At 39.5% G+C, this 24,797-nt stretch overlaps 1 protein-coding gene across 5 annotated transcripts in view; it reads left to right on the top strand.

The window, feature by feature from the left end:
• Positions 1–24,797, top strand: part of DLC1 (DLC1 Rho GTPase activating protein) — a 278,334-nt gene that overhangs the window by 165,517 nt on the left and 88,020 nt on the right. Inside the window, exon 1 of one of the 5 annotated variants that reach the window (XM_084519052.1) lies at positions 12,824–13,118. The exons of the other annotated variants lie outside the window; for them this stretch is intronic. Within the exon in view, the coding sequence (XP_084375178.1) occupies positions 13,004–13,118 (115 nt within the window). The 5' untranslated portion in view covers positions 12,824–13,003. Of the gene's footprint in view, positions 1–12,823; positions 13,119–24,797 lie in introns of those variants that run through there. 5 annotated transcript variants of the gene reach the window in all.

The raw sequence follows: 24,797 nt of genomic DNA, 5'->3' as shown, positions 1-24,797 counted from the left end.
TTCTGGCTAAAATGAGGTTAATTAGATAATTGAATCTAATCCCATTAATTGAAAGTCAGAGCTGCCAAGACTTTGTAAAGACAGAGACTTTCGAAGCTTTTTTAATATCAAAGGGCTTATGTTAAAGTGTGTTTTATAATTTCCCATTTGGTCTTCAATATGTATTTTCATATACAGTATAGACTTAATTTTTGACCATTCAAAATGTAACTGTACTTCATTTCTGACTTTTATGACCTGTTAGCCAAGTTCAGATTTGTTAGCTGTATGCTGACAGCTACTTATTCCATAATAAACTCCAAACTTCAATCAAGCAGTCTAGGATCAATCATCTTGTAGGAACTTTAAAGTTTCTCTTTAATTTGGGTCCTTATGCATAAAGTGTTGTGTTGTCCCTGACTTATGAAAAAAATCTGGTTTTCCTTCAGCTGTCACCCAAACACACTCATTCCATAGCAATGCCTTCAGAAAGCTGCCAACATGAGCAAACAGGGCTGAAAAAGCATCCAACGGATGTCTGCTGTGTCTTTCTGTGGTTTGTTTTGTACAGGCAATGATACCCGTGTTTAACCATAAGGCGTTGATTGGTATGCAAGTACCAAGATTTAGTACAGCAGGTACCCTATCTAACCTTATTTCAGTTATACTGTGTCAACATTCGACGTGAAATATCATATTTGATATGACAAATTTTTCACTTGAGTACCAGCTCCTTTTCCACGGGTGGGGATCTTAGGGTTTTAAGGGGTAGAAGGTCATTAAGCAGTTGTGCAACTTACTGAGCAAAGAAAACTTACTTTCAGGGTTAGTTCTTTCTTAAGATAGTATGAATGCTGATATACACTTTCTGTAGTACTACATCCTGCTTGTGTAACATATTAGATCTTGTTATTTCAATTTTGATCTTGCTAACTTGCATGTTTCAATTTCTGCTACGTTGAGGACTTGTGCCATAGCTGATATATGCATCCTTCAGTTTCACATTTGCCTTGAATCCTTGATTCCTTGATTCCTTGATTTTGTACTAATGTATTTTATCTTGTCCTTACATAAGCTCCACAAGTGAATTAGTCCTGCTTTGGAAGAAAAACATACAAACAACAATCTCTGCAATCTCAGTTCTGTATTTTGAACCCTTTGTACCACCTTAAAACACTTCCACCCTTTTCTTGATGTGCTCACGCTTTAAATACTTGTAAGGTGTTATCATTACTCTCCCTTTGCATTATTAGCTGTCATTTGGCTAAGAAGAACATGTTTTAATCTTTTCTCATAAATCAAACTCTCCAGCCCCTTAATCATTTATGTTGCTGTTATCTGAATTCCTTCAACACGTGTTGACATCTTTGTGGTACTGGAAAGGCTAAAACTACATGCTGCATTTGTGAAAGGATTCATTTGTGCCAAATAAAGCTTGTTCTCTATGGACATACTGAGAATGTAAATTGTCGTTCTTTCTATTATATAGGTGAGAAAAAAAAAAAAAAAAAGTATTATGATTAAAACATCAGGAATAGTAAAAAAAGAAATACCATACATTTATACCACATTTCTTTTTCCAGAAAAGTTCTTGAGAATTACACCTTTCATCATTAATTACTTTATTTGCAATAAATATTCCTTAAAAACATTACTTTAACCTATCAATCTGAGATGTGAGATTTGTCATCTTCTTTGTTAGCTTCCTTGTCTTCTTTGGGGAGTGTTTTATTCCCTTTGTCCAATTACTGTATTTTTCCTAGGAATTTCTACATCATCTACTAATAAATATGAAATATTTTCTCCATTATTTCACTATCTCTTTAATTGCTTCCCTCGCCCCTTCTATTATGAAGTACTTAGAAAGACATTTGTACTTACCTTGCTTCTAATGTACATAAAGATTCATAAGTAGTTTTTCTATGTATGTTTCACTGGTGCTATTTTAGATATTTGGGGTTTGTTTGTTTGGTGTTTGTTTGTTTGTTTGTTTTGTTTTTTCAAGGCTTGATTTTGATTAGTACAGAGACGTTATTTTTTTGCATTGAAACTGAGGGCAAGACTTGCTTTTTTTTTCTTTAATTACTTTATCAGTTCAATATCAGTTCTGAAAACTGAATGTTTAAGTTCACAGAAAATAATGTCACTCATAAACAGAATTTTAATTCTCTCCTGTGTAACCCGCCACATCATCTAGACATCTTTTTAGCAACAAATGACTTCAGGATTTTTTAGATTGAAGAAGATCTGAGCAGATATTCCACATTTCAAAACCAGTTAATGTGCAAAAGCCACCGTATATCTCTTCTTACCTTTCAATAAATTTACTTGAAATGACCATAAAACATCATTAGGTCAGATGTAGAGCCATAGCAAAACAAAGGTCAGGGTGTTAGTCCTACAAACATAACTGTTAGTTACATATTTTTACCTTACTCTTTGGCCTCTAGGGTGCACAATTAGCTGAGCACCTAATAACAAAATGTCCTCCTAAGATAAATTAGGGGAACTTGCCAGCCAGTAGCTAGTCTCAATATCCAGAGGTTATGTAAAGTACTGCTGTGTCCTATCACAGTTCTGGTCCCCAAACCAGTCCAAGCTCACTATCCTTTAGGCAGCCCTCAATACCTCTGCAGTAACTTGAACATAAGGGAAGATTTTCCATGGAGCATAGTGATGTTTCGGAGGGCAGATATGCCTTGTCTGAAACCAGATGCCAGCAGGAACAACAAAGTGAATGCAGCAGCAAATTTAGCTGATTACCTGTGAAGTAAATTAAGGAAAGATATGAAGAAATTCAATTCCTGGAATAGCAAACCAGACTGTGTCATTAAAACCTCATTTAATAGAGTTGTTAACTTCATGGAGTAAATATGAAACATTAGCATCTAATGATAACCTCAGTTTCAGTTTTAGATTTCTTTTGTATTTATTTAAGGTATACTGTGTGTACATTCATCATTCACAAAAGGTTTATTATGGATAACGGAATGTATCTTTCAGTTGATATGATGACTGCTTTAATCTTCTGGATAATTAGGTTTGATACTCCCCATAAAGCTTTAACTTGTGTCTGTGATGCATTAAGCTTACAAAAGGTGAAGTGAAACACTAGATTCTTTATCTCTGAAAGATTAGGCATTAGAACCTGCAATCAGCAGTTACTGCAAGACTTCAGCTGAAATAACAAACCCCAAAAGAAAGTTGTCCTACAAAATAGTGTGTGATTCTTCATAAGGTATTGTGTGTTTTTTTTTCTCCTTTATTACATAATAATAATAATATAATTGTAGCCAATACCCTGACAAAAGAATCTGAAGTAGAAAAGACCCCGAACGTGTAGTCTTCTCTTCAGAGCAAAGAGGACAATTGTTTAAAGTGTTTTCAATCCACCAGGACAGTACAAACAAAGAAAAGGATTTGGTAGCAAAAATTTACTTGTCAACTGGAGGCATGCAAGTAAAACAACAGTAGATGGCAAATACACCTATCCTCTCCTCCCCTTGCCTCCCTCTCCTTCTTTCTGCCTCTGCTTCACAAAGCTGCATATACCAAGCCCAGCACAACTCTCTCATGCCTGATTACATATGAAGAACCATCTTCCACCCTGCTGTGAGCTGAAGCAATGGGGTTGGTAAAAACCCAGGGTTCTCTCATTCATACCACCTGCTGCAGGGCTGGCAGCAGCCCAGGGCTGTGCTTACAGAGAGTTCCCAGGCTGCATGTACCCCAGGTGAGAAAAACATTTCATAGTCTGTTGGCAGCTAACTCCAATGCTGCTGAACTGCTGTGAAACAGTTTCGTAGAGACTTGTCAATGGCTATGCCAAATGGACTTTCAGAAAGATGAAAAAAGACTCTCTCTACAAATTCTTGTACCAAAATATAATCAAGCACTTAAGCTGGCCTGAATTTTTCAATGTTGGGAAGCTAACGTATTCTTTCATTCTTTTTCCTCTAAACACTGGAATTAAAATGAACATAGAAATGAAGCATCTCAAAGATGTTATGTCACAGATAGCTCCAGGACAAACAAAGCATGGCAGATAACAGAATCTGAAATCAGGAGTCTGAGGAAGTGAGATGGTATCAAAAACAAATCAACAATCTACCTATACAAATAAATATTTGCACTAAAATATGGAGCAAGGAAAAACTACCATTCACAAACTGCTACGCAGTGCTTCAGTTAGTGAAATCTCAAAACCTAGTGGGAGTCCATACTTTGTAAAGCTTTGATTCAGGTTGGATCCTACTTCCTTATGCAAATGGCATCACTTCTCATGAAGATCTCTGTTTTTCTCCCCTTTTCTCTGTCAGTGAAGTCACAAATGTTCAGGCAAGGTTCAGATCCTGCTTGTTTTCACATGACAAACAAACCTTCTGCAGAGACTGCATTTCAGAGGCTGCCACAGTGGCAGCAGCAGGGATGAGAAGGGAGGAGGACAGCTCAGTCTCTACATCGCTTAATAAAACACACATTACACAGAGCGGTACTAATGAAGCAGACTTACATGAGTGCCCTAAACCTCACTAAATCTTGGGAATGAGCCTTTTCCATCTTATCCATCAAGCACTATGACTTTTTCTTTGGTTTAAAGTTTCTAGTTACTCTTTGATCTCTCTGTTCAGGTTGATCTCTGTCTGCAGTCTGAATTATCTCCCTGCTCACCCTCTGGTTGAGATGAGTCTGGCTCACATAACACTCCCCGTGCTCCCAGCCTTGTCACTGCTATGCACACAGTCACCAGCCAGCCACTGTTACATTATTTTAAACTCATGGAACCATGTTTTAGAGAAAAATGGCTTTATTCACCATCACTGTTTGTGCTAGTTATTGCAGACGAGCTCAAAGATTTTATTGCTATTATATATATTTTTAGATTGTGCCATTTTGTGTAAGGGTTGTCTAAACAGGAAGACATTTAACCCAAGGAACTCACCACTTTAGAATGACAGGATAGACCCGAACAGGAGAGAACATAAGACAAGGAAGGAAAGCTGCTAATTGCGAAAGAATATCATACAGACTGATTATAACAGGGAACAACAACAAGGATTTGTTTCAGAAGTGCTGGGCTGCTTGGGCTCTTTTTCTCTTCCTTTCTCCTTTTTCCCTTTCCCTTTTCCCTTTCTCTTTGTGGAGCATGCAATTTGCTATTATTGCAGCGTTGTATATAGCTACATTTCCACAACCACTGGAAGAAAAGGACTAACTTAGACCATGTATCTCGATCTATGAAATTGTATTCATCCTGCCCTAATCCCACAGATAGGACACCTCAAACTGTACTGTATTACTCAGCTGACAAAAAGATACTTCGGTATGACCCATTTCCATGACAGGCCACTGTGATGGAGGAAGAAGCAACGCTACGTGACACTATTTTGCTTTGGTAAAGTATAGCAGATGGCTAATGCTGAAAACCTTAGTTCACAGCCTATCACTGTCAGCTGTTCAGTATCAGCACCTCAAGTTAGGTAAATGGAGGTGTTTGGACAACCCTGTAGGTTAATGCTTCCATAAACTTCACCAGGAAGGTGCCTCACATATGGCTAAACAGAATGAAGCATTAACACTTCCTTTCTGATCTGAGTTTTAAACTGTGGCACCAGTGTTCACTAAATGTCCTCATTAATATGCAGTATTTCAAAAAGAAGTTGACAGCAGGGACAAGGCTGGATTTTCTGATAATGTAAGGATAGTTTAGTTACATTAAAAAAGCAGGTTAATATGGACCAATGTACTGAAACTGGAAATACATCTTGCATGTTATTCAGTCATTTCATATTATTTTGCATTTATGGCTGTGATTAGAAATGTTTTCTATTTTCCTACATTGGATTATTTATCATTTGTGGAGCACACTGTGATAGTGAGACAGCAGCCCAGAAACAGCCAGATAAGCTCATGCTTTGAAGCTCAAAAAACTCTAAGTAAGCTATGGGACTGTTTGTAAAGCAGGGCCATAATCACACCATGAGGTTTGTTAAATATTGTTCATTTGGGATCATGTTTAATTTGAAACTCATAAAAGTATAATAGAAGGCCTAAGCTACTTTACTGGGTTTAGTAAAGTAGCTTACCACCAGCAAGTACTTATCAAACAACAAAAGGCAACAAAGGTAAATATTTCAACAAGACCTTCTCAGTGTTTCACCAAAATAAGTCTAATTGTTTAGACACTGAGAAGTCCATGAAAGCAACGTGCTCCCACCTGTGGAGGCAGCTCAGGGAACTTCCTTAGTTGCATGGTTTATTATCTCTTCCCCAGATTGCATCCATTTGGCTCCTAGGCTGTTTAGAGGTTAACTATAGGGTGTTGACATGCAGCACAGGACACTTTTCTGAGAATGAAGTTTTTTGTGTGACATGCAGTAATATGGGGCTGGGTTGTGCACTCCCATTATCAGCACCTTTGCAACAAGCACCACTCAAACATTTATTATCTCAGATGCAGCTCCAGCGGAGCTCAGGACACAGAGCAGCTCCAGCCTGCCATGTCCAGGAGGGGAGTGAAGGGAACAACATGGAGCAGAGAAGCCAGCAATAGGAACCAGAGGTCAGATGATGGAGAATGATGTAGTCAGGGCAGGGATAGGAAGGAAAATGTACACAGCATGATGGAGCAGGATTTTGAAGGCAGAAGAGAAAAACAGCAGCAAGAAATAACTTGTAAGGGAGCAGGGAGCTTAGAAAGGATAAAAAGAAATGGAGAGGCTGAAAAGAAGAGAACATCATGCTCAAATCAGCAGAAAAATCCAGTGTGGGGGGTGACCTTTTCTACAATTTCTTCCTTCAACAAATAAGCTTCCTTTTTCCTTTTTTTTATCTATATCATGCAGTGACTCTTGATGCAAGAAGGAATCCTAATGTTCTCCCTCAGTACCATATAAGTAGGAGGTTGAAACGTGGGAGGGGAGAATATAGTTCGTCACTAGCATCCCTACACTTCTATCCTTCCTCCCAGATCTCAAGGCCTGGGCTTCCATAACATGCTAATTTTCACTCCTACTGCAAGAAATGTGAAAATAATGTCCTTCTGACATTTTTATTCTCAATTTGGAGGAGAAAAAAAAAAAAAAGTTCAAAACTTTCCATGTCTTTTTATCATTAAAATGTCTGTTTAGAGATACCACAACATTGCATACCCACCCCGCTCCTGCCCATAATGGGAGGGAGGAATTGATGATGACAAGAGTGGCTGCCACTGCTGGGTCAAGTCCTTCCACCTGCAGCCTGCTCCCAGGACTGCTCCCTAAAAAGGTCTGGAGGGAAGCTGAGCACCAGCAAGCAGTCCATGGGACAGATAAGCTGCCAAGCTGTTCCACCCTTATTAAAAGGTACCTATACGCTAAGTGAAATTTCTAACTATTTTTGCCTTATCTGACTGAAGAACGGAGATCTTTTCTAAAACCCAATCAAACTGAACAATGACATGGCTTTGTCATATAGAGCATTTTGTTGAGGTTTGTCAAGCTTCTATTGAAAGAAACTTTTCTGCTTCAACAAAGTACATTTTATTTGCATGTCTTTCCATAGGAATTTCTCTAAATCTTTACAGCCTGCTCTGATTGGTAGCTGCTGCTTTTCTAAAGATCGGATACGTATCAGATCTCTCAGATACTGCATATGTTGCAGTGCCAGATTTTCTTTTGGAAAGCAACATATGTAAAAGCCCAATTCAAAGGGTTCCTTTCCCAGTCTGGTCTCCTAGATAGCATTTGGACACATCTGCTGAGAGATGAAACAATGACACGTGCTATGTGCCCAGTAGACGTTTTTTATTAGACCTAAAATTTGGATTATGAATTATTCTTTTGTTTTGTGATACTTTTGGAGAGTTATGGCATTGCCTTTCTGGTTCTGTAACATGGGGAAAGGTGGTTTCATGCATCAGATCAGGGAAGCTGCATAGACCACCCAAGGAAGATGGTCTGAATTTGCCATATCAATTGTTGCAGCCCACACTGAAGTCACAGAAAAGCTCGAACTGGCAGCACATTTTAAAAAATGACGTGTTTCTGACTGGCTGTGCATATTTTGGATGCATACAGCCTTCCAGACTCAAGAGGCCAGAATCACATAGATGAACCAGAGATAAACATAAGAATTTGCCCATTCGTAAACACTCAGAAGGGAAGTTGATGCATTTTGAGCAAGCCTGAAGAGAGCAAGGCTTGCATAACTGTTTACTTCCTAGAAGCTGGACGTTGCCAGAACTCAAAAATGAGATCACCATTCCTGACCATCCCAGTACCTGATGCATTTGTGTCTGCTCTTTGCCCTGAGGAGAAAAAAAGGATGTTGAGGATTATCTTTACAGGCTGAAGTAAGGACAGAACCACTGAAGGAGCAGAAAACACACATGTTCGGCAAGTTGAGATCCTCCAGCTTGAACTGTTGATGAGTGGTAAAGTTAGAAGGCATTACCTTCTGCCCTCAGATGGTTTACAAACTATGTGTTTAAGAATGACGAGCAGCACTTTACAAGTATATCCAGCCTCAAGAGGAAGATTAGAGAAGCACAACATTGCCTTTATTAAAAAGGCATTTCCAAAAAAAAATTCTGAAAAGTAGAAGACATCAAGTGACTACAGCCCAAAGGCAGGCTGGCAGGGTGAGAGCAGAGACAGTGGCCTGGGAGAAGCAGTCATGAGGCCACTCCTGGCTGGAGGGCTGAGCAGGCAGGTAGGGAGCTGGCCCATATAAATATTTGCCTCTGGAATTCCACAGAAGCTGTTCCCGGGCATGCATGCTGCTCTGCACGTGTGTGCCACAGCCTCTTTCCTCAGGGTGTGCTGTAGCCTTTCTTCCAAATGCTGGCTACTGCATTCCTCTCCTGTCAGCAGCAGACCCGTCTCCTTCAGATTCCCTTCACATTATATTTAGTCCAGAGCACATGTTGTTGGCCCATCCAGTTTACCTTTTGACCATAATTATTTCTTCATTTTCTTCATCTTATTTCATCTTTTTTCTCATTAAGCAGGAAAAATAAAATAATTTTGGTGGATAGCTGGAGTACTAATTGCACTATGGCTGTGATCGCCATGAGTGCTATTCAGAAAAAAACAAATAGAAAAAGAAAGAAAGAAAAGTGTCTGTTGCTGGTTTTCCTTAAGTTTCCAGGCACAGTGAAGCAAAGATACAGAGCTGCATCATACATTTTATGTAGATGTTGACTGGGAGGTTCGGACCTTGCTTTTTTTTGGATGCATTTTGCTGTATTACCTGTGTACAGATAATTAAATTGTGGATGTAACATACAGCAGGGTTCATAGGCCATTTCCTAACTAAAGCAGCATATTTGTTTTCCAGATCTTCTCCAGTACGTTTTTGAATACAGCAGCCAAATGTCTTGCCATTTCCTTTAAAAACTTTTTCTTTGCCACTCTGTAAATCTCACCATTAAAACCTTTTTTTCTTTCATGTCAATCCCAGTGATCCAGTTTAACAGCTTTCCCCATAAACTAATCTAAGACATTCACGTTGACCTACACCAGAGATTCACTAGCTGAGGGCTGTATGCAGGTACTTGGCACCAGCAGCATCCTCTTTCAGTTCAGACTGTGAGCATGAGTTTGCTGGAGTAACAGAGTAAGCTTTCCCACCCAAACAACCTGAAGTTCATGTCAGGCATGTGATTCAGGCAGATACCTCTCCCCAGACAGGTACATTTGTGAGGGGAGAGAGAATATGTCTGAGCTGAAAAGGGGTATCTCTACACTGGCAATAATCATTTGGGCAGGGCCTGGCTTTGTGCAGTTCCAGTGGTGTTTCTCCAAAGACAGAGCCACGTTTGGGAATGTGGTGTGTAGGGGCTTGCCTGAGATGCAGCATAGGGCTCTAAGTAGGAGTGGAAAGGAGCCATCAGATAATGGCACAGCAGCAGTGGCAGCTCATCAGCTTTCCTCTATGTGCATGGTTGTTTCCCAGCGCAGAGCTGAGAGCCCCCACCATCGCTGCCCTGCTGCCACCAACTGCTGGTTTCCCGGCACATTTGGTTTTGTGGATGTGGTTCAGCATCTTTTGAATATCGAGAGGTTCAGACCAGAACCGAGTGCCTTGATCCTCTAGGAATGATCCTTAAATAATGTAGCAATAGAGGTTGAGACACAGCTCTGCTTTGATGCCTCCTTCTAACACGATTTAAAAGTCACTTTGTGCTTTCACATTGCACAGAGAACTCTTAGCTCATTTTACAGCCACAGTGAATGTCATGCATCTCAAATTTCCTTCTTTGGTTGTATAAATTTTCTTTTAACTCTTTTCCCTGCTACATCCCCCAGTCTACCCTTTCCTTTTCTAAAATGAATACGCTTTTATTTCCTATCCATATTTCTAGCCTGTCTACACCTAATTCTTTTCCTGTACATGGCTCATTAAGAATTTTCTGACATGGAATTAAATTCTTTACACAATCTTGCTTAGATTATCCATTTACATGTCAAGTAACATCAGACAAGCAGACTCCCTTAACCATCTTCCTCCGATTTGTTACAGTTTATCTTTACTCCTCCTTTGCCCTTTGTGGGGTCATTCTGACATTTTCCTGTCCGTTTAATTGAACTGGTTGCACAGCTTTAAATATTTTGAGCTATGACATGCCTACATGCGTAAGAGAACCCACAAAAGCACTCAAAGAATTAAACCCTGATCAGCAATATCCATTGCTCTTCTGTTGGTTTAGCTGCTTAAATGAATACCAGTGGATGTGTTGTTATTGACATTTTAGCCTGGACCAGGAGCATGTCTTTGACAAGAATCTCCCCTTCATATCTCTGATGCTTTAGTTCATATCTCTAAGAAGTCTTGGAGCATGGGAATTCAGATTTTCAGATGAAGTTAGGTCAGAATACACTTGCTAGTAATGTACTAGAGACCTCCTAGTGAGGATTCGCTCAGTCCATGACACCCAGGTAGGCCTAGTTCAAAGTAACCCACCCAAGATGTTTCAGAACTGTGGTAACATCTCTTTTGCTATGTAATGCACTTTTTGTAGGACACATAGCTGGTTATGTAGACATAGCCACTGATAGCTAAAAACCTGCGGAGACTGCCTTCTCCCTCATTGCCTTCTGTTGTCCTCTGGCAGTGGTGTTCAGTTGAAATACAGAGGTACACATATTGACTGCAAGATGTAGATAGTGCTCCTTCTCCTCCAGCTTACTGTAACCTCACTTAAAAATGAACCAGTGGTCTTCTGAGCTAGTCACTAACAGAAGCAATGACAGATGTCACCTGAACAGGGGGTATGTGTTTTCTAAGTTTCCAGCTAGATAGACTACACTGTGGTCGTAATATCTGCATTTGCCAATGTATGCATTGTCACTCGATCTACAAGGAAGTTTTGCCAGAATTGAAAGAAAAAATAAATAAAAAAGTATTTAAGGAGTGTGTAATCATGTTGAATTTCTCTAGAGAGTTGGCTGCTGTTTTCTCCATCCGGCCTCCAAAAGTAGGGGGGGTATAATGGGGAAAGCAATTGCAAACTTTAGAGATCCCTTGCTGCTGTTGGTTTTCTTCAAAGATGTACACGGGACACTAGTGTTTGCAGATGCTCTGTAAAGATAAAAGACAAAGGCAGAGATGGGAATAAATTATGATCTGCGTTAAGTAGATGGTAAGCCAATTCTTCCCTCAGTTACACTATTGCAAATCCTGTAAATTTCTTTGCATTGTTGGAGTGAGATCGTGATTTGTCTTAGAGGAAATTAGGACTAGGGAAAATAAAGGGAACTCAGAAGGCAATGGAAAAGTTGCAACAAACAAGAAAATGTAAAATAAATGATCTAGTTTAGAATTAAAAGAAAAAAAAATGTTTTGTTCTTAGGAGTGAATTGAAAGGGAGTGGAAATCCACAGGCTGGAACTTGTTATTCTGAACTTTGATCTCTGTGTGCCAACCTTGTGAAAACTTAATCAATCAATTTAATGATAACATAATCCTTCACAAGAAAGTAATGGTATCTGATTTGAAACTGCAGTTGCAGCTTAAAAAAAAAAAAAAAAAAAGCAAAACAAAACAAAACAAAACTCCACCTTGAATTAACCTGAGGACAACTTTATTCTTCAGTAGTCCTTGCTTTCCTGATGTCAAATGGGATTAGTTTTGTAAGGGTGGGATCTCTCACCTCTTCAAACATTAGGACAGGCATCTCATACATACTAAGACGGAAAAGAAAAGTTTCAGCTACCCCTTTACTCCTTTCTTCCTCTCTCAGGGAAGTCACAGGACACAGTAGTCTATTAAAAAGGGCAAAATAAGCAAGGGCAAATGGCTTCTTTTACTGTGACTATCCATCTGAGTTACCTAATGAACTTTTTACACATGGGATCTTATCTTTAACAGAGATGGGGATGCCTAGTTCTCCCTTCCTTTTTTTCTCCTTTCCTCTTTTCTTCCCAATTTTGTATTTCTATCACTTTGTTACTGTATTGGCATAAAGTAGTACATACAAGGAACTCAGAATCAGGCCCAATTCTGTGCTACAGATAGAGTGATATGCAGGAAAAATGGGGTAAAAAAATAAAATACTCAAACCACAGATATTTAAAATGACTGTAGATTTTTTTCTATTTCTTACCTTTTTCTTGTCAAAACATGAAAGATTACCTGAAATATCAGTTAAGCAGGGGAATATTATCCTAATAAATGAGCATGCAAGTATGTGCCCAGTAAGTTATTTGACTAAACAGGAAGCTAGAATCCTATAGATATCCACAAATAAAGCCCCAAATCTAAATGACTGTATCGTTAGCTCATTTGTAAACTGTTCCAGATGTAAGATTTTGGCAGCTTTCCAGTAGGCTGGCTGCAGTCTGAGCTTTCCTGCATCCGCAGTGAGAACTGCAATGCCTGACTCTTCAAGGAAAAGCTCCACGGAGCTGACGACAAATTATATGAAGTAACAACCTGCCTGCCTGGTGGAGAGCTATTCAGACAGATCCCCGGGCAAAGGATGCCCTTTTTCCTGGGGCCGAGCTGCAGCCATTTGCCTCTGGATGTGTGATCGATCTGCATTATGAATCAGCCAGTGAAAGCTCCTCTGAGAAGATCATTCAGTGATCACATCAGGGACTCCACTGCCAGAGCCTTGGATGTTATCTGGAAAAACACACGAGACAGACGGCTGGCAGGTGAGGGGGGCATATTAAATAAGCATGCTTTAAGGCTCGCAAGGGACCGGAATCAATAATGGTAATTAGTATCTTTTGCATAATGTGTCGGTGTCGCCACTGAGCGTTTCTTCAGCGTTTTGCTTCTGTGTCACATTACTTGTGTGCTACGCCTACGGCAGGATGTGAGGGCTGCTCTAAGGAGACAAGATAAACATCAGCTAAAAGAAAAGAAGCAGACAATTTTGGTCTGCTCTTGTGGTGCAAACTCCTCAGCCCTGAAGCGTGCTGAAGTGTTTTATTTTGCTGCTAGGTCAGAGCCGGTGCTGTGATGTGCTTCGGCGCGCTGCGTTCGGGCGTTTTGTAGCCAAGGCGTGTGTCAGTCGGGATATCTGGGCTGTGTGCTGAGCCACTGCTGGTATTTCCTCTGGCAAGGGCTCCAGCACCATGAGCTCCAAGAGAGTGTCAGGTATGCCAGAGCTGGGCTTCTGAGACGTAAATTAAGCACCAACTATATGGTCACAGTTTGCATTTTTATTTTGACTTGCTAGGACTCAAAAACCTGAGGCAACCCATAACTGAGGGCTGGAGGAGAAGATAATTTAACTCACTTGATTTTCCTCCTCTTCTGTTGTCTGTCTGCTAGCTTGAATGCTTCTCATTCACCCTGCTGGGACTGTTACTTTTATTATGGCATTTAAAGGCTTGAGAAAAAGGCAGCAGAACTGCACGGTGGGTGTGACATGCCGGAGGTTTGTTTGTATACTTACAGTGGGGGCGGTTTGTCCTGCGGGAGGGAAGGAGGGAGGAGAAATGTGAGCCACGATAAGATCGAGGATGAGATGACCAAGAGGCAGACGTTAGGGCTCACTAATGTAAACTGAACTTTTACATCATTCTCCCGCACTTTATGTTTTGGAGGAATAAGAGCAGCTAAGTACGTCACAGATGCTTGTGATGGTGCACTGATCCCAAAGCTGATTACATCAGGTAATTAGGCAAGGAGTGACCATGGCCTGTAAAGAGAAACAGGGGCAGAAACATGCTTTGAATTAGTGCACCTTGTAAAAACCTTGTTCTGTGCAGTGCGTTAGTGGCTGGATGCTTTCTGCACCTGGTCCCACAGATGGTAAGGGACAGTGAGTTTCCTGGAGAGAAGACCTCAGCTTCACTGCTCTTCCAGTAATGCCTCGTGGACAGGTGTCTGAGGAGATGGGAACACCACTGATTTACTTCAGTGCTCAGAAGTTAGTCACCAACATGCCAGTGTTGTGAATGTGCTGGGCATTAACCTCTTCCACGACAAACCAAACTGGGCATGTTGTCTGATTCTTGGCTCAAAGGCATGTTAGAGTTAGACAATTAGCTCCTGCTGTGGGGGACATTCTTTAAACTCCAGTGGAAGGTGCACCAAGTGGAAAGAAAGTCTGAATAAAAAGGCATGGATGTTGCACAAACCTATAAAAGGGAAGCTGGTGGGACCAAGTGAGCTGTTGTTTAATCTGCATGTTGCCTGGTCAGCTGGACACTTGTTTACCTTGGCATGTGCTTCCATTCCACCTGCTTGAGATGTTTATATGACTGCTTTGAAGTGAGCTTTTTTAATTTATAGTTACGTTCAGGATGGCATTTACATCAACAGATTCCAAATACCTTCTGGCCTGTGTCCACAGAAGTCAGCTACTACTACCACCATCTTCTGTAAAATTGTTTCCCTCTTATCAGTTCGCATGGGAAAGCATAAACTGATGTGTACTTTATACCTTTTGTACGTGACCTACATATGGAAATATGTAGGTTTTATCAGGATACGAAAAAACCTTGATAAATGTATATATATTTAACCTTGAATATTTGAGGGATAGACAACTGCTAATTATATTTCTTGAGACTCTGTCACATTCCTAGAAATGAGGAGTGAACATGAACCCTTTAGCCTCTTTAACTGTGCTGATAAGGGGCGGCATGTTTTTATTCTACTTGGCAGATGGTTATGAGCCGTCACAGTTTTTATCAAAACAAGGCTTAGATGTTAGAGGACCCTTAGAGTAGTGACAGTTTCATTTTCCAGGCTCTGCTGGTGATGTAGGGTTGTCAGGCCACTAGTATATTTGGGCAGAAAATCATCAGGCTGAACACCCAATAAGCAGTACAGTAGGCAACGGGAGTGGAGGTAGTGGGGTGTATTCCTGGAAGTACTTCATAAATAACAGAGAGTGAGGAAGAGAAAGAAAACAGCAACAAACTATGTTGCTGTTCTGTTTGCTCCCTGGGATATCAGCAGTTTAAACTGCTGACTACCAAAAAATGGCAAAGAAGGGTCATGACACTGAAATAAGAAATCCGCTTAGATCAGCAATTTGTGTTATCAGGACACACCTTTAAAAAAAAAAAAAAAAGAACTTGATATGAGCAAAAGAAAGAAGAAAATGGGAAATATGCATTCTTTGTGGAATATTCAAGAAAAAGTAATCCGAAAAATGTGTGGCTTTTAAAAAAAGCTGCTAGCCTCTGCACAGGAATAGCAAATCATGCAATATAATCTGATATCATCGTCAAACAGGCAGTACTATCTGGCCCTATAAATACCCTGGGAAAATATAATGGAATATTTTCTGGTACATCTTTTCCATTAGATAATGTAATCTGAACAACAAAAATGAAAGAGCATTATTCTCGCACAAAAAGTATGCAAGAGGCTATTAACATTGCACAGAACCAAAAGATTTTAGTGAAAAAAAAACTTGTTTTCAAGCTGGTGTGGTAAAGGGATGCAAATGAACAAAATGATCTTTTCAGCTTGCCACTGCATGCTGTCCCACCATGGCCATGATGGAGTAATGCAGAGCAGCACCTTCACATCACATTTGAAGCTAATACCAGGGCTGAGATCCTGTCTGTGCCTCTCTTCGTGGGGCCTAATGACCTCTGCTTCAGCAAGCCTGGGCCAAGCACACTTGTATAATATGATAAGGCACTGTAGTAGAGTGGCAAAATACCTTTCCCGAGCAGCAGATGAGTTGCAACTCAATGTGGTCGCATCATGGTCAGGCTTTTGATGGCAGCTCATGATTTTCCACTTGGTGTCTTTTCTTCACAGTTTGCACAAAGAAAATCTAGACACATGTTTATAGTCATGTCTGGTGATCTTAAAATGTGGAAAATGAATCACTAAATAAATCACTAAACACAATGGAAGCATTTTCAATTGCAGGGACATCAAATATGCCCAGTAGAGATGGGATATAATTTGGGGCAACGGAATGAGCAGCAAAGAATAAGACGACAGAATGAGACTCAAGTTGCCAGGTTCTCTAAATGGGTGATACAAAAATCATAACTTTTCATGTTGCTACATTCATGAGAAATAGAAATGTGTCCCTGGGAATTCCAAATGCAGTTTGTTCCCCATACTGATGTCAGACCACATCCTCAGCAGGGAAGGGAAGTGCACTCTGGTTCATTTAGCAGACAGACCTCCCAGTAGGGACCAGGACTGTATGTGCAAGAAGGACTGCAACAGAGGGTGAACTTTCCCAGTGCTGGTTTGCAGGACTCTCAGCTCTGAATCATTCATATCCTCAGAACATCATAGTGAGATTTCTCCTAGTGCCTCCACTGTTGTCTGAATTATCTGCTTAATAGACTGTAGGTGACCCAATGTAGCATTTTTCTGCACAGTATAAGACATAAATGTCTATCATACGACATCATCCGTGTTTTTTTTTCCATTTTCACTAGCTTTTTTTAACAGTCATGGTCAGACACTGAGTACAACTGACTACTCAATGTACCTTTTTTCTTGATGATGAGAAAGCTAAATTGTGCTCTGAAACATCTGATATTACCAATAAAAAATAATGTAAAGTCTAGGATTTTGTGAATTATTGCCAGCTTTGCTGTGTTGGCTTAGTCAGTTAAAGTCCTGAAAAAAAAATCACTTATTTGATATTTTAAAAAGTAAACCTTCAACTTTTCTATTCAAAATTATATTAGCATTTACTTAGCTACTTACCTTTTATGATATTTATGTCATTCTTTTCTTAAACTTCTCTAAAAGCTCGCAATATGTCATTCACCCCAGAATTAATTTTCTTTTATATCTTTTCATTCACTAGAAAATTTTCATTTTAGATTAAATTAAAGATGAAGCAGGCTCTTGCTGTTCTTGTTTTTCATTGTTTTGTTTTGTGTTCAATGCAGAATAAATGAAAAATCACTCATTTGCAAAGATCTGTTACAGACCACTTCTCATTATGCCTACTTTAACAGAATTTGAATCATCTGGAAGGATTTTATATGACCTCACAAGTTCTTCCTAAAGTTATAGACATAGAAAGAAATCTGGGACTGCAGAAAAAGTAATTCCATTAAATTATTCTCCATTTAGATTCCTTTCAGAAGACTATCAGTTAACTTTCGTCTAGGTTTTATGCTTTTAATAAAGGCTGGCTTAATTTGAATCTACTTATGAAGATCTTGCTTGCAGGTTCCTTTGAGTAAACCTTTTATTTATAATTTTTAATAACTGGTTATCATTACATAGTTTTTCTTCCTACTTGCCATATCATCTGAGGCAGACTATTGACTCTTGCTGATGGAGAATTTGTTCTCCATTTGAAGCATTCCTGTGCTTCCATTACTTGCTGCTTTCATTTATACATTTCCCTTAGCTATGATATCTTAAAACACGCCTTTTTGTAGATTGCAAAATCTGTGAGTATAGAATTTCCTCATTCTTAAAGCTATTCCTTATACTTCCATATATATATATATATATATATGTATACAAATAGGCATAGATATAAATGTACGGGCATGTATAGGAAGTAAAGGAAGTCAATAAGGGAATTGTCATTCTTGGGAAACTATTAAAATTCCAGGTTAAGGTAAAGTTTTTCTGCATTACATTTCATGTATCTATAAAATTTATACTTGTGCATAAGACAAATTACTGCCTCAAGTGGTTGTTTTGATTGCTTTACAGTGTGTGTAGGTTAAATAAAAATTTAGAAAATGGTATCTTGTAGAACCTGAGACGACCTGATATATAGCCTTAAACATGTACTTTGGCTATATGAACATTTTTTGTAAAAGACTGACCCCTGGTCTGGAGAGAACTTCCTACAGGTCTGATATTTCATTTGAGCTATTATATAAATATTAAAAAGAGCCACTCACTATAAGGTAGACAGTGATCAAATATTGATTTGATATGTACTTGTAAATAGACTGTAATTTACAGATAGCAAACAGGAAAACAGTATGCAGGAGTTGCCTGATAACAGAAGCCATTTGTATAATAAAGCAGAGGTAGCATATTCAGTGCAAAACACAGTAATAATTTATTTTGGTTGAATGGTTGAATACTTTTTATCATGTTAAAGTTTCCTGCCTTTGACAGCCCTCAAAAGCTTTGTTGTTATCCATGGAATTACTAAACAAGCTTGTAGTAAAGGCAATTCTTGGAGAAAACACCTATTTCATTGATGCGATTCATGATTCTTTACATCTTTAAAATTCAAACAAAAAATATAACATGAAATAATACATTTCATATATAGCATACTTTTGTCTATTGTTTGACAATTTTGCTACATTAAATTTCAATAAGATATATGAAAATATAGTATTATATGCCTCTTTTAGCACTGGTGTTTTATTGTGGGATGACTGGTGTTTATTTAAAGCAAAGTCTTTCAAGTGGAAATCCTCATTCAAAATGGCATTCAGAATTAAATGCATTGTCGAGTTGTTATTCCATGCTCTATTTTTTATTTCCTTACTCTCCATATAAATATGTAGAGAAGTGTTAGAAAGTTCATAGCTGCTTATAGCATGATTCTGGTGTTGTCTGTTTTCAGCTCTTGGTATGTCTTGTTTCCAATGCACTCATGCTTTTAATTTCAAGTTTGATACCAACGGCAGTTGAAGAACTGAGAGAGAAAAGAAAGTGTGCATAGTCTCTTGCCTTGCGTATTTGTAATGGGTATTTCCTTGTGGCAGCACTCAGTTACAGTGTTGGTGGACTGAACAATCAGGAAGTTTTATTTATGACTTTCGCATTTTCCTCCATTAGTGAAACTTAAAACATTTATTTCATGGGGTTCCACTGTCATTTCTGGAATCCGAGTACAACAATGGAAATGTTTTGTCCAAGTTTACAATGAGAAGTACACAGTATGCTAAGCATATTATAAAAGTGGGTTGCTACAAAACCCTCATGCATTCAAGTTGCAACAGCTGGAGGGGATTATGGAAATACACCCTTTTTTCAGCATTCTGGTTTTCCACAGTCATCTTAGCCAATTCTAGGGCTGCAGCAAACAGCCAGCAATCCCACGTCCTGACCTGCGCCTGAGATGTTAGGGATGTGTATAGGAGGAATTCAGTCCCAGGACACTCCAGCAATTAGGAATATTTAGAAATGACTTTGATGCTTTCTTGGGGGCTCCAAGTGGATTCTTTATAAGCACAGGCCAAGCAGGGAGGGCACGTGCCCAGAGCAGCCTGCAAAACATGTCTGGGAGGAACTGAGCAGAAACGTTTCTCTACAATCAGAGAAGGGGCACCCAAATGTGGAAAATGTCATCGGTCTGCCAGGACACTTGAACATGAGGGGAAAGAAAAAAAGCAATACACCTGGCAGCCACCTGTTAGGAAACCAACCTCATCATTTATACCTTTCAGCATGCAAGGCTTGTATGAGGTATAGGTTGTCAGACAGGGATTAAAAACGAGTGAGAAAGATGAAAATTATAGCCTGCTCTCTCTGGACCCAGTTTCATAATTCATCATTGTGGATATTGTTAAGCTCTAGCATTAAATGCTGGATAGTGCAGGATGAGCATTATGTCTCTGCTACAAGTGTCTCCTTGTGACAGACAACCAAGAGGCCGCATGGTCTCCTGCTCTTTGAACACACGCGTGCGCCTCTCAAAAGTGAGGGCTTCTGAGTCCAAGACACAGCTCCCTGGACTCTATCTTCTTTCGGCACCGAGCAGACGTTTCACACATCTGAAAGACCATTATATATTTGAAACATTCCTTAAAAACTGCTGAAAGTGCTGAACTGCTCTGCATCTGATTGTTTGGAAGAGCCTTGCTCAAAAAATATTTCAACTGCTACATTTCTGCTAACATCTGGACATCTTCCTGACGTCAGAGGGGGATGATGAGATCCAGATGCCATGACTTACTGATGTTTTCATTAACTTCTTAGCAGTTTTGTCTTTGTTTTGTTTACCAACTGCAACTTCTTGACTCCAGCTCTCATATGTGAGCATTACTGGGGGGAAAGCAGGGAGAAGAGCTGGAAAGGAGGGGCAGCCAGAGAAATGAAATTAGTGCTTGGCAGAGACCCAAGGTAACTGATTTCTCTTATTACCATGTGCTGTTCCAGGATATGCAGCCTGTGGGAAGGTCAGCCCCAGATGATAGGAAACATTTTGCCTAGTTGCTATTTTCAGTAAAAAGGAGCTATATGATTTGCTAATTATGTTCCAATTTAACAGTAAACATGTTAAGCTATGAAGACAACAGGAAGTAAGGACATAAGATAATATTAATGACAACCTCCTGAACTTTGCATTTACAATCATGCCTAAACCTAATTGCCATACACAGAATATTTATTACTCAGAAGGAATGCCACTATTGCAGCAGACACAGGGGGGAGCCCAGTTATATTGTAGGTTACACATTAGGAACTTTCTGAATACTTCTTTTAAGGAAATGTTGGCAATAAACAGAGTACAAAAAAAAAAAAAAAAAAAAAAAAAATCCAACCATCTGTACAGTATCTCTGTGGTAATAAATGTTTTATTCGTTTGCTAATTTTATATTATAGAATTCCACTTATAAGAATTTCAGCAATTTCCAAAGGTTAGTTCCATCAGCTTTTTCCCACTGAAAACAGACTTCGTGCTGGCAGAACAGCTTCCCTGGCAGAGCACATCTCATTAAGAGGCAGAATCGGATTTTTAAAAACTGTGTCTGAACATGCATTTTGCATTTTATGTAGCTATTCAGTAAATTCTGGTGAAGGGAGTGGAAGAGAAAGAAACAACACATTGATTGATTGATACTATTATTCACAAAGCATAACAATGTGCTTAGCACTGTGTAAGAAAATGAGATCAAGAAAGTCCTATTTAGAAGGGATTATAACCGGTAAAACAATGTCAGTGCTCAGTGGGAGGAGATAAATTCAGAAGCCATACAAATGCATTTATTATGTAACCAAAACATGCAGTGGTCACTCAGAGTAGCAAAGGCAAAGAATTTTCCAGTTCCCTGAGTTCCTCCTGCAGTGCCCAGTTTACCAGTTTGCAGGGGCACAAGGGGCTGGAGCTGTGTGGAGGCATAGAGGAGAGACAAAATGAGCCGAATTCTTCTAATGCAGAAAATATCTCCCAGAGGTTGTTCGTTGGTATCGATATTTACAGACAGTGAGAAGGAGAATTGGCAGTATAGTTTATTTTTGAAGTATGGCTCTGTTTGAGTGTGCTCAATGTGCACCTATCTGTGTCAATCTTATACAAAAGCATGCAATAAAAATAATGGGAGAGGAATATTTAGGAAGATTTTATTTTCAAAGGGTAAATCAAACATCCAAAAAAGAATGAACAAAGTAATAGAAAGCAGCTAGCAAGTCAGCAGAAAAAATACCAGTGTGGCACAAGTGGGTAGTAAGATCTGAGAAAGTATTTTCAATGTCATATATTATAAAGTCATGACCAGATGTGCATAGAAGCTGCAAGGTATTAATTTTTGTGGTATTATCTTTTTCTTCACTCCCAATCTCGTTTGATTTGAATTCAGTTGCATCTTTATTTTCTCATATTCTCCTGTGTGATAATAGAATAGAGCCCATCCATGACTGGAGCTTTTCAGTTGCACTAATGAATAAATTAGAGCATTTTATATGTTGCAGTTTCTGGCAAGCAGGGGTGAGAGTTTTACACATTCCTGTGTGGGAACTTACCCAATGGAAAGCCTACTGCTGAAAAGGCATAGGGACAAAGGAAAATCTGCATTCTGCTTTTCTCTTGTGCTTTCACTTTTTATTTTTCAGGTCTGTATTGTGTACCATTACAGCTGCATTTAGCAGAGGAGATAACCAACACCAGACCTGTGTTCAGTTTAGGTTAATCTCTTTCTCTCCGTTAATGCTCCAAAAGGCTTCCAGCTTCTATCAATATTCTGAAAAGCTCATGGTAAAATGTCTCAGCATCCTTTCAGAGTTTGTGCCATGTTACTCTTGCTACTTGATGCTCTGAGGCTGCATTTTGGCAGACACCCTACAGTAGCAAAGTGTCTGCCACCGGAGCTGAAATAACAACTGGCCAGCCCTGGTTAGCCACAGACAAGGAGGGTTTGGCACGTGCCTTTGCCTGTTGCTGACAGTCATGGCAGAAAATCTCCAGGCATTGAACTGACTCTGGTCTATAAGAATGAGGAAAATGGGAATGTGTGTTTTCTGGTGTATATTTCTTATAACATTAAACGTATGAGATTGGCTGTTGGCATTTACTTGGTTCATTAGTCTGATATTCTTCAGGGCAGCTGATAGCTATTAAAGAGAGTTATAGTTTGAAAGGCTAGGTTAAGCAGTTCTGTTACAGTTGTTTTTTACGTGACATATCTTCTTATCCACACATATGCCATTTGCACATCTTTGTTGTCAGTGTTCAGAGCTGAGGGGACTGTGACAGGAGTGTGAAGTGTTCCTAGAAGGCTCATACAAATGAAGTCTGGCCTTAATTTTTGTCTTCTCTCCATATCTGAACATAGAACTATTAGACAGTGTTCAAAGGAGGGCTATGAAGATGGTGAAGGGTCTAGAGGGCATGATGTATGAGGGGCGGCTGAGATCCCTAGGTTTGTCCAGCCCAGAGCAGAGCAGGCTGAGGGGAGGCCTCATGGCGGCCTGCAGCTCCCTCACAAGGGGAGCGAAGGGGCAGGCGCTGAGCTCTGCTCTCTGGGGACAGCGACAGGACCTGAGGGAACGGCATGGAGCTGGGACAGGGGAGGGTCAGGCTGGGGGTTAGGGAAAGGTTCTGCACCCAGAGGGTGGTCGGGCACTGGGACAGGCTCCCCAGGGCAGTGGTCACAGCACCAAGCCTGCCAGAGTTCAAGCAATGTTTGGATGACACTCTCAAGATACATGGTCTGTTTTTTGGGTGGTCCTGCGTGGAGCCAGGAGTTGGATTGAGTGGTCCTTGTGGGTCCCTTCCCACTTGGAATATTTACAATTCTGTGATCTTTATTTTGCCCTCAGACAGGTACGCAGCTTTATGGTACATTGTGCTTGCCTTGATATACTAACTCTAGCCATGCCTCCTACTTTTCATCCTGAAGCCTTTCATTAAAAAATGGCAAATTAAAGCTTCAAGCAAATTAAAGCTTCATTTGCCATGATGTTTCTGCTGATCAGTAGTTCTGTAAATATTTCTGGGTTTTGTTGAACCCCACACAGAGCTGAACTCCAGAGAGCACTGGCGTACACAACCATGTACTAAAGTGGTTACATAGCATGACATTTTTTGGTGCAAATGAAAACACCATCTTTCCTGAGCAGTGTGGCATGGAGAGGTTTGTTTTGTTCTCAACTAGATTTTTAAGGACTAATCAGTAATTTGAAAAAAAAAAATTAAGTGATCACGCCAAAAGGAGTAGAGGACAAACTCAAATGCTTGGTTTAAAAAGCATGTCAAGAAGCCTTGGACAGACATTTTGAGAATATTTGCAGAAGTCAAGCAGAACGCTGATTTTATCTCCTTCTGCTTTTAACCATTGATGCAGCGGCAGATTCATGCAACAGATTCAAAGAACTCTAATCTTGTTCCTATAAATCTCTCACTCTGCAGAACCAGATGAAACCAGACTGCAATCAGGCATTTATGTTGATGAATTTGTTTGTTTGTCTGCTGTAAGAATTTGCTGAATGGACATATTGACAATTCTAGCTCTTTATTATGAAAGTGCTGACTACATTCTGCTGCACACCACATATTTTAGAAGCCTAGGAACCTAATGAGATGTACACTATTGGTAGAACCCTGACATTTAGTCTTGTAGCTAGCATCAGAGATTTTTCTTATGTTTGTATCAAGTAAGAAAAGGAAGATGATTTTTCTGTCTGATTTGTTCTTGTTCTAGTATATATTAGTGTATATAATACACACATACACAAATATATGTATGACTCTTGCTCTGTTGATCAGCTTTTTGCTTTTCTCTAAAAGGGTGAAGTGAATGAGATAAGATGCATTCTTAACCAATAATAACCCTGTGGTTGGAATATTTAAGGTTCTCTACTGCTGATTCTTCCTTACCTTTAGATGTAATTTGGAGATCATTCTAGAATCCACTGAGAGCTCCTTGTTGGTAGATTGTGAGTTCATCTTTTTGCCTCTCAGATTATATGGAACAGCCACAGTTCATTTTCTAAGGCTAACAAGACTATCATGATCAACAACTCTAACCTTCTGCATTATATAAATGCCCTAAAATCTCACACAATAACTTGCACAGTATTTGAGAAGCCTATGTATTTGATTTAAAGAGTTCAGATATCTATCTCCTAAATCTTCATATACTAGTAATAGCTTCTATAATTTGATTTCTTTGAGTCTTTTGTTCATTGGAAGATAAAATTTTCTGTGGTCAAGTTGGGACCCTCAAGCTAGCACTCAT

This window comes from Aythya ferina (genome assembly GCF_964211825.1).
Source record: "Aythya ferina genome assembly, chromosome: 4".
Taxonomy (NCBI): Eukaryota; Metazoa; Chordata; class Aves; order Anseriformes; family Anatidae; genus Aythya; species Aythya ferina.
Note: the sequence above shows the minus strand (reverse complement) of the source record. Positions and strands in the feature narration are given on the sequence as shown.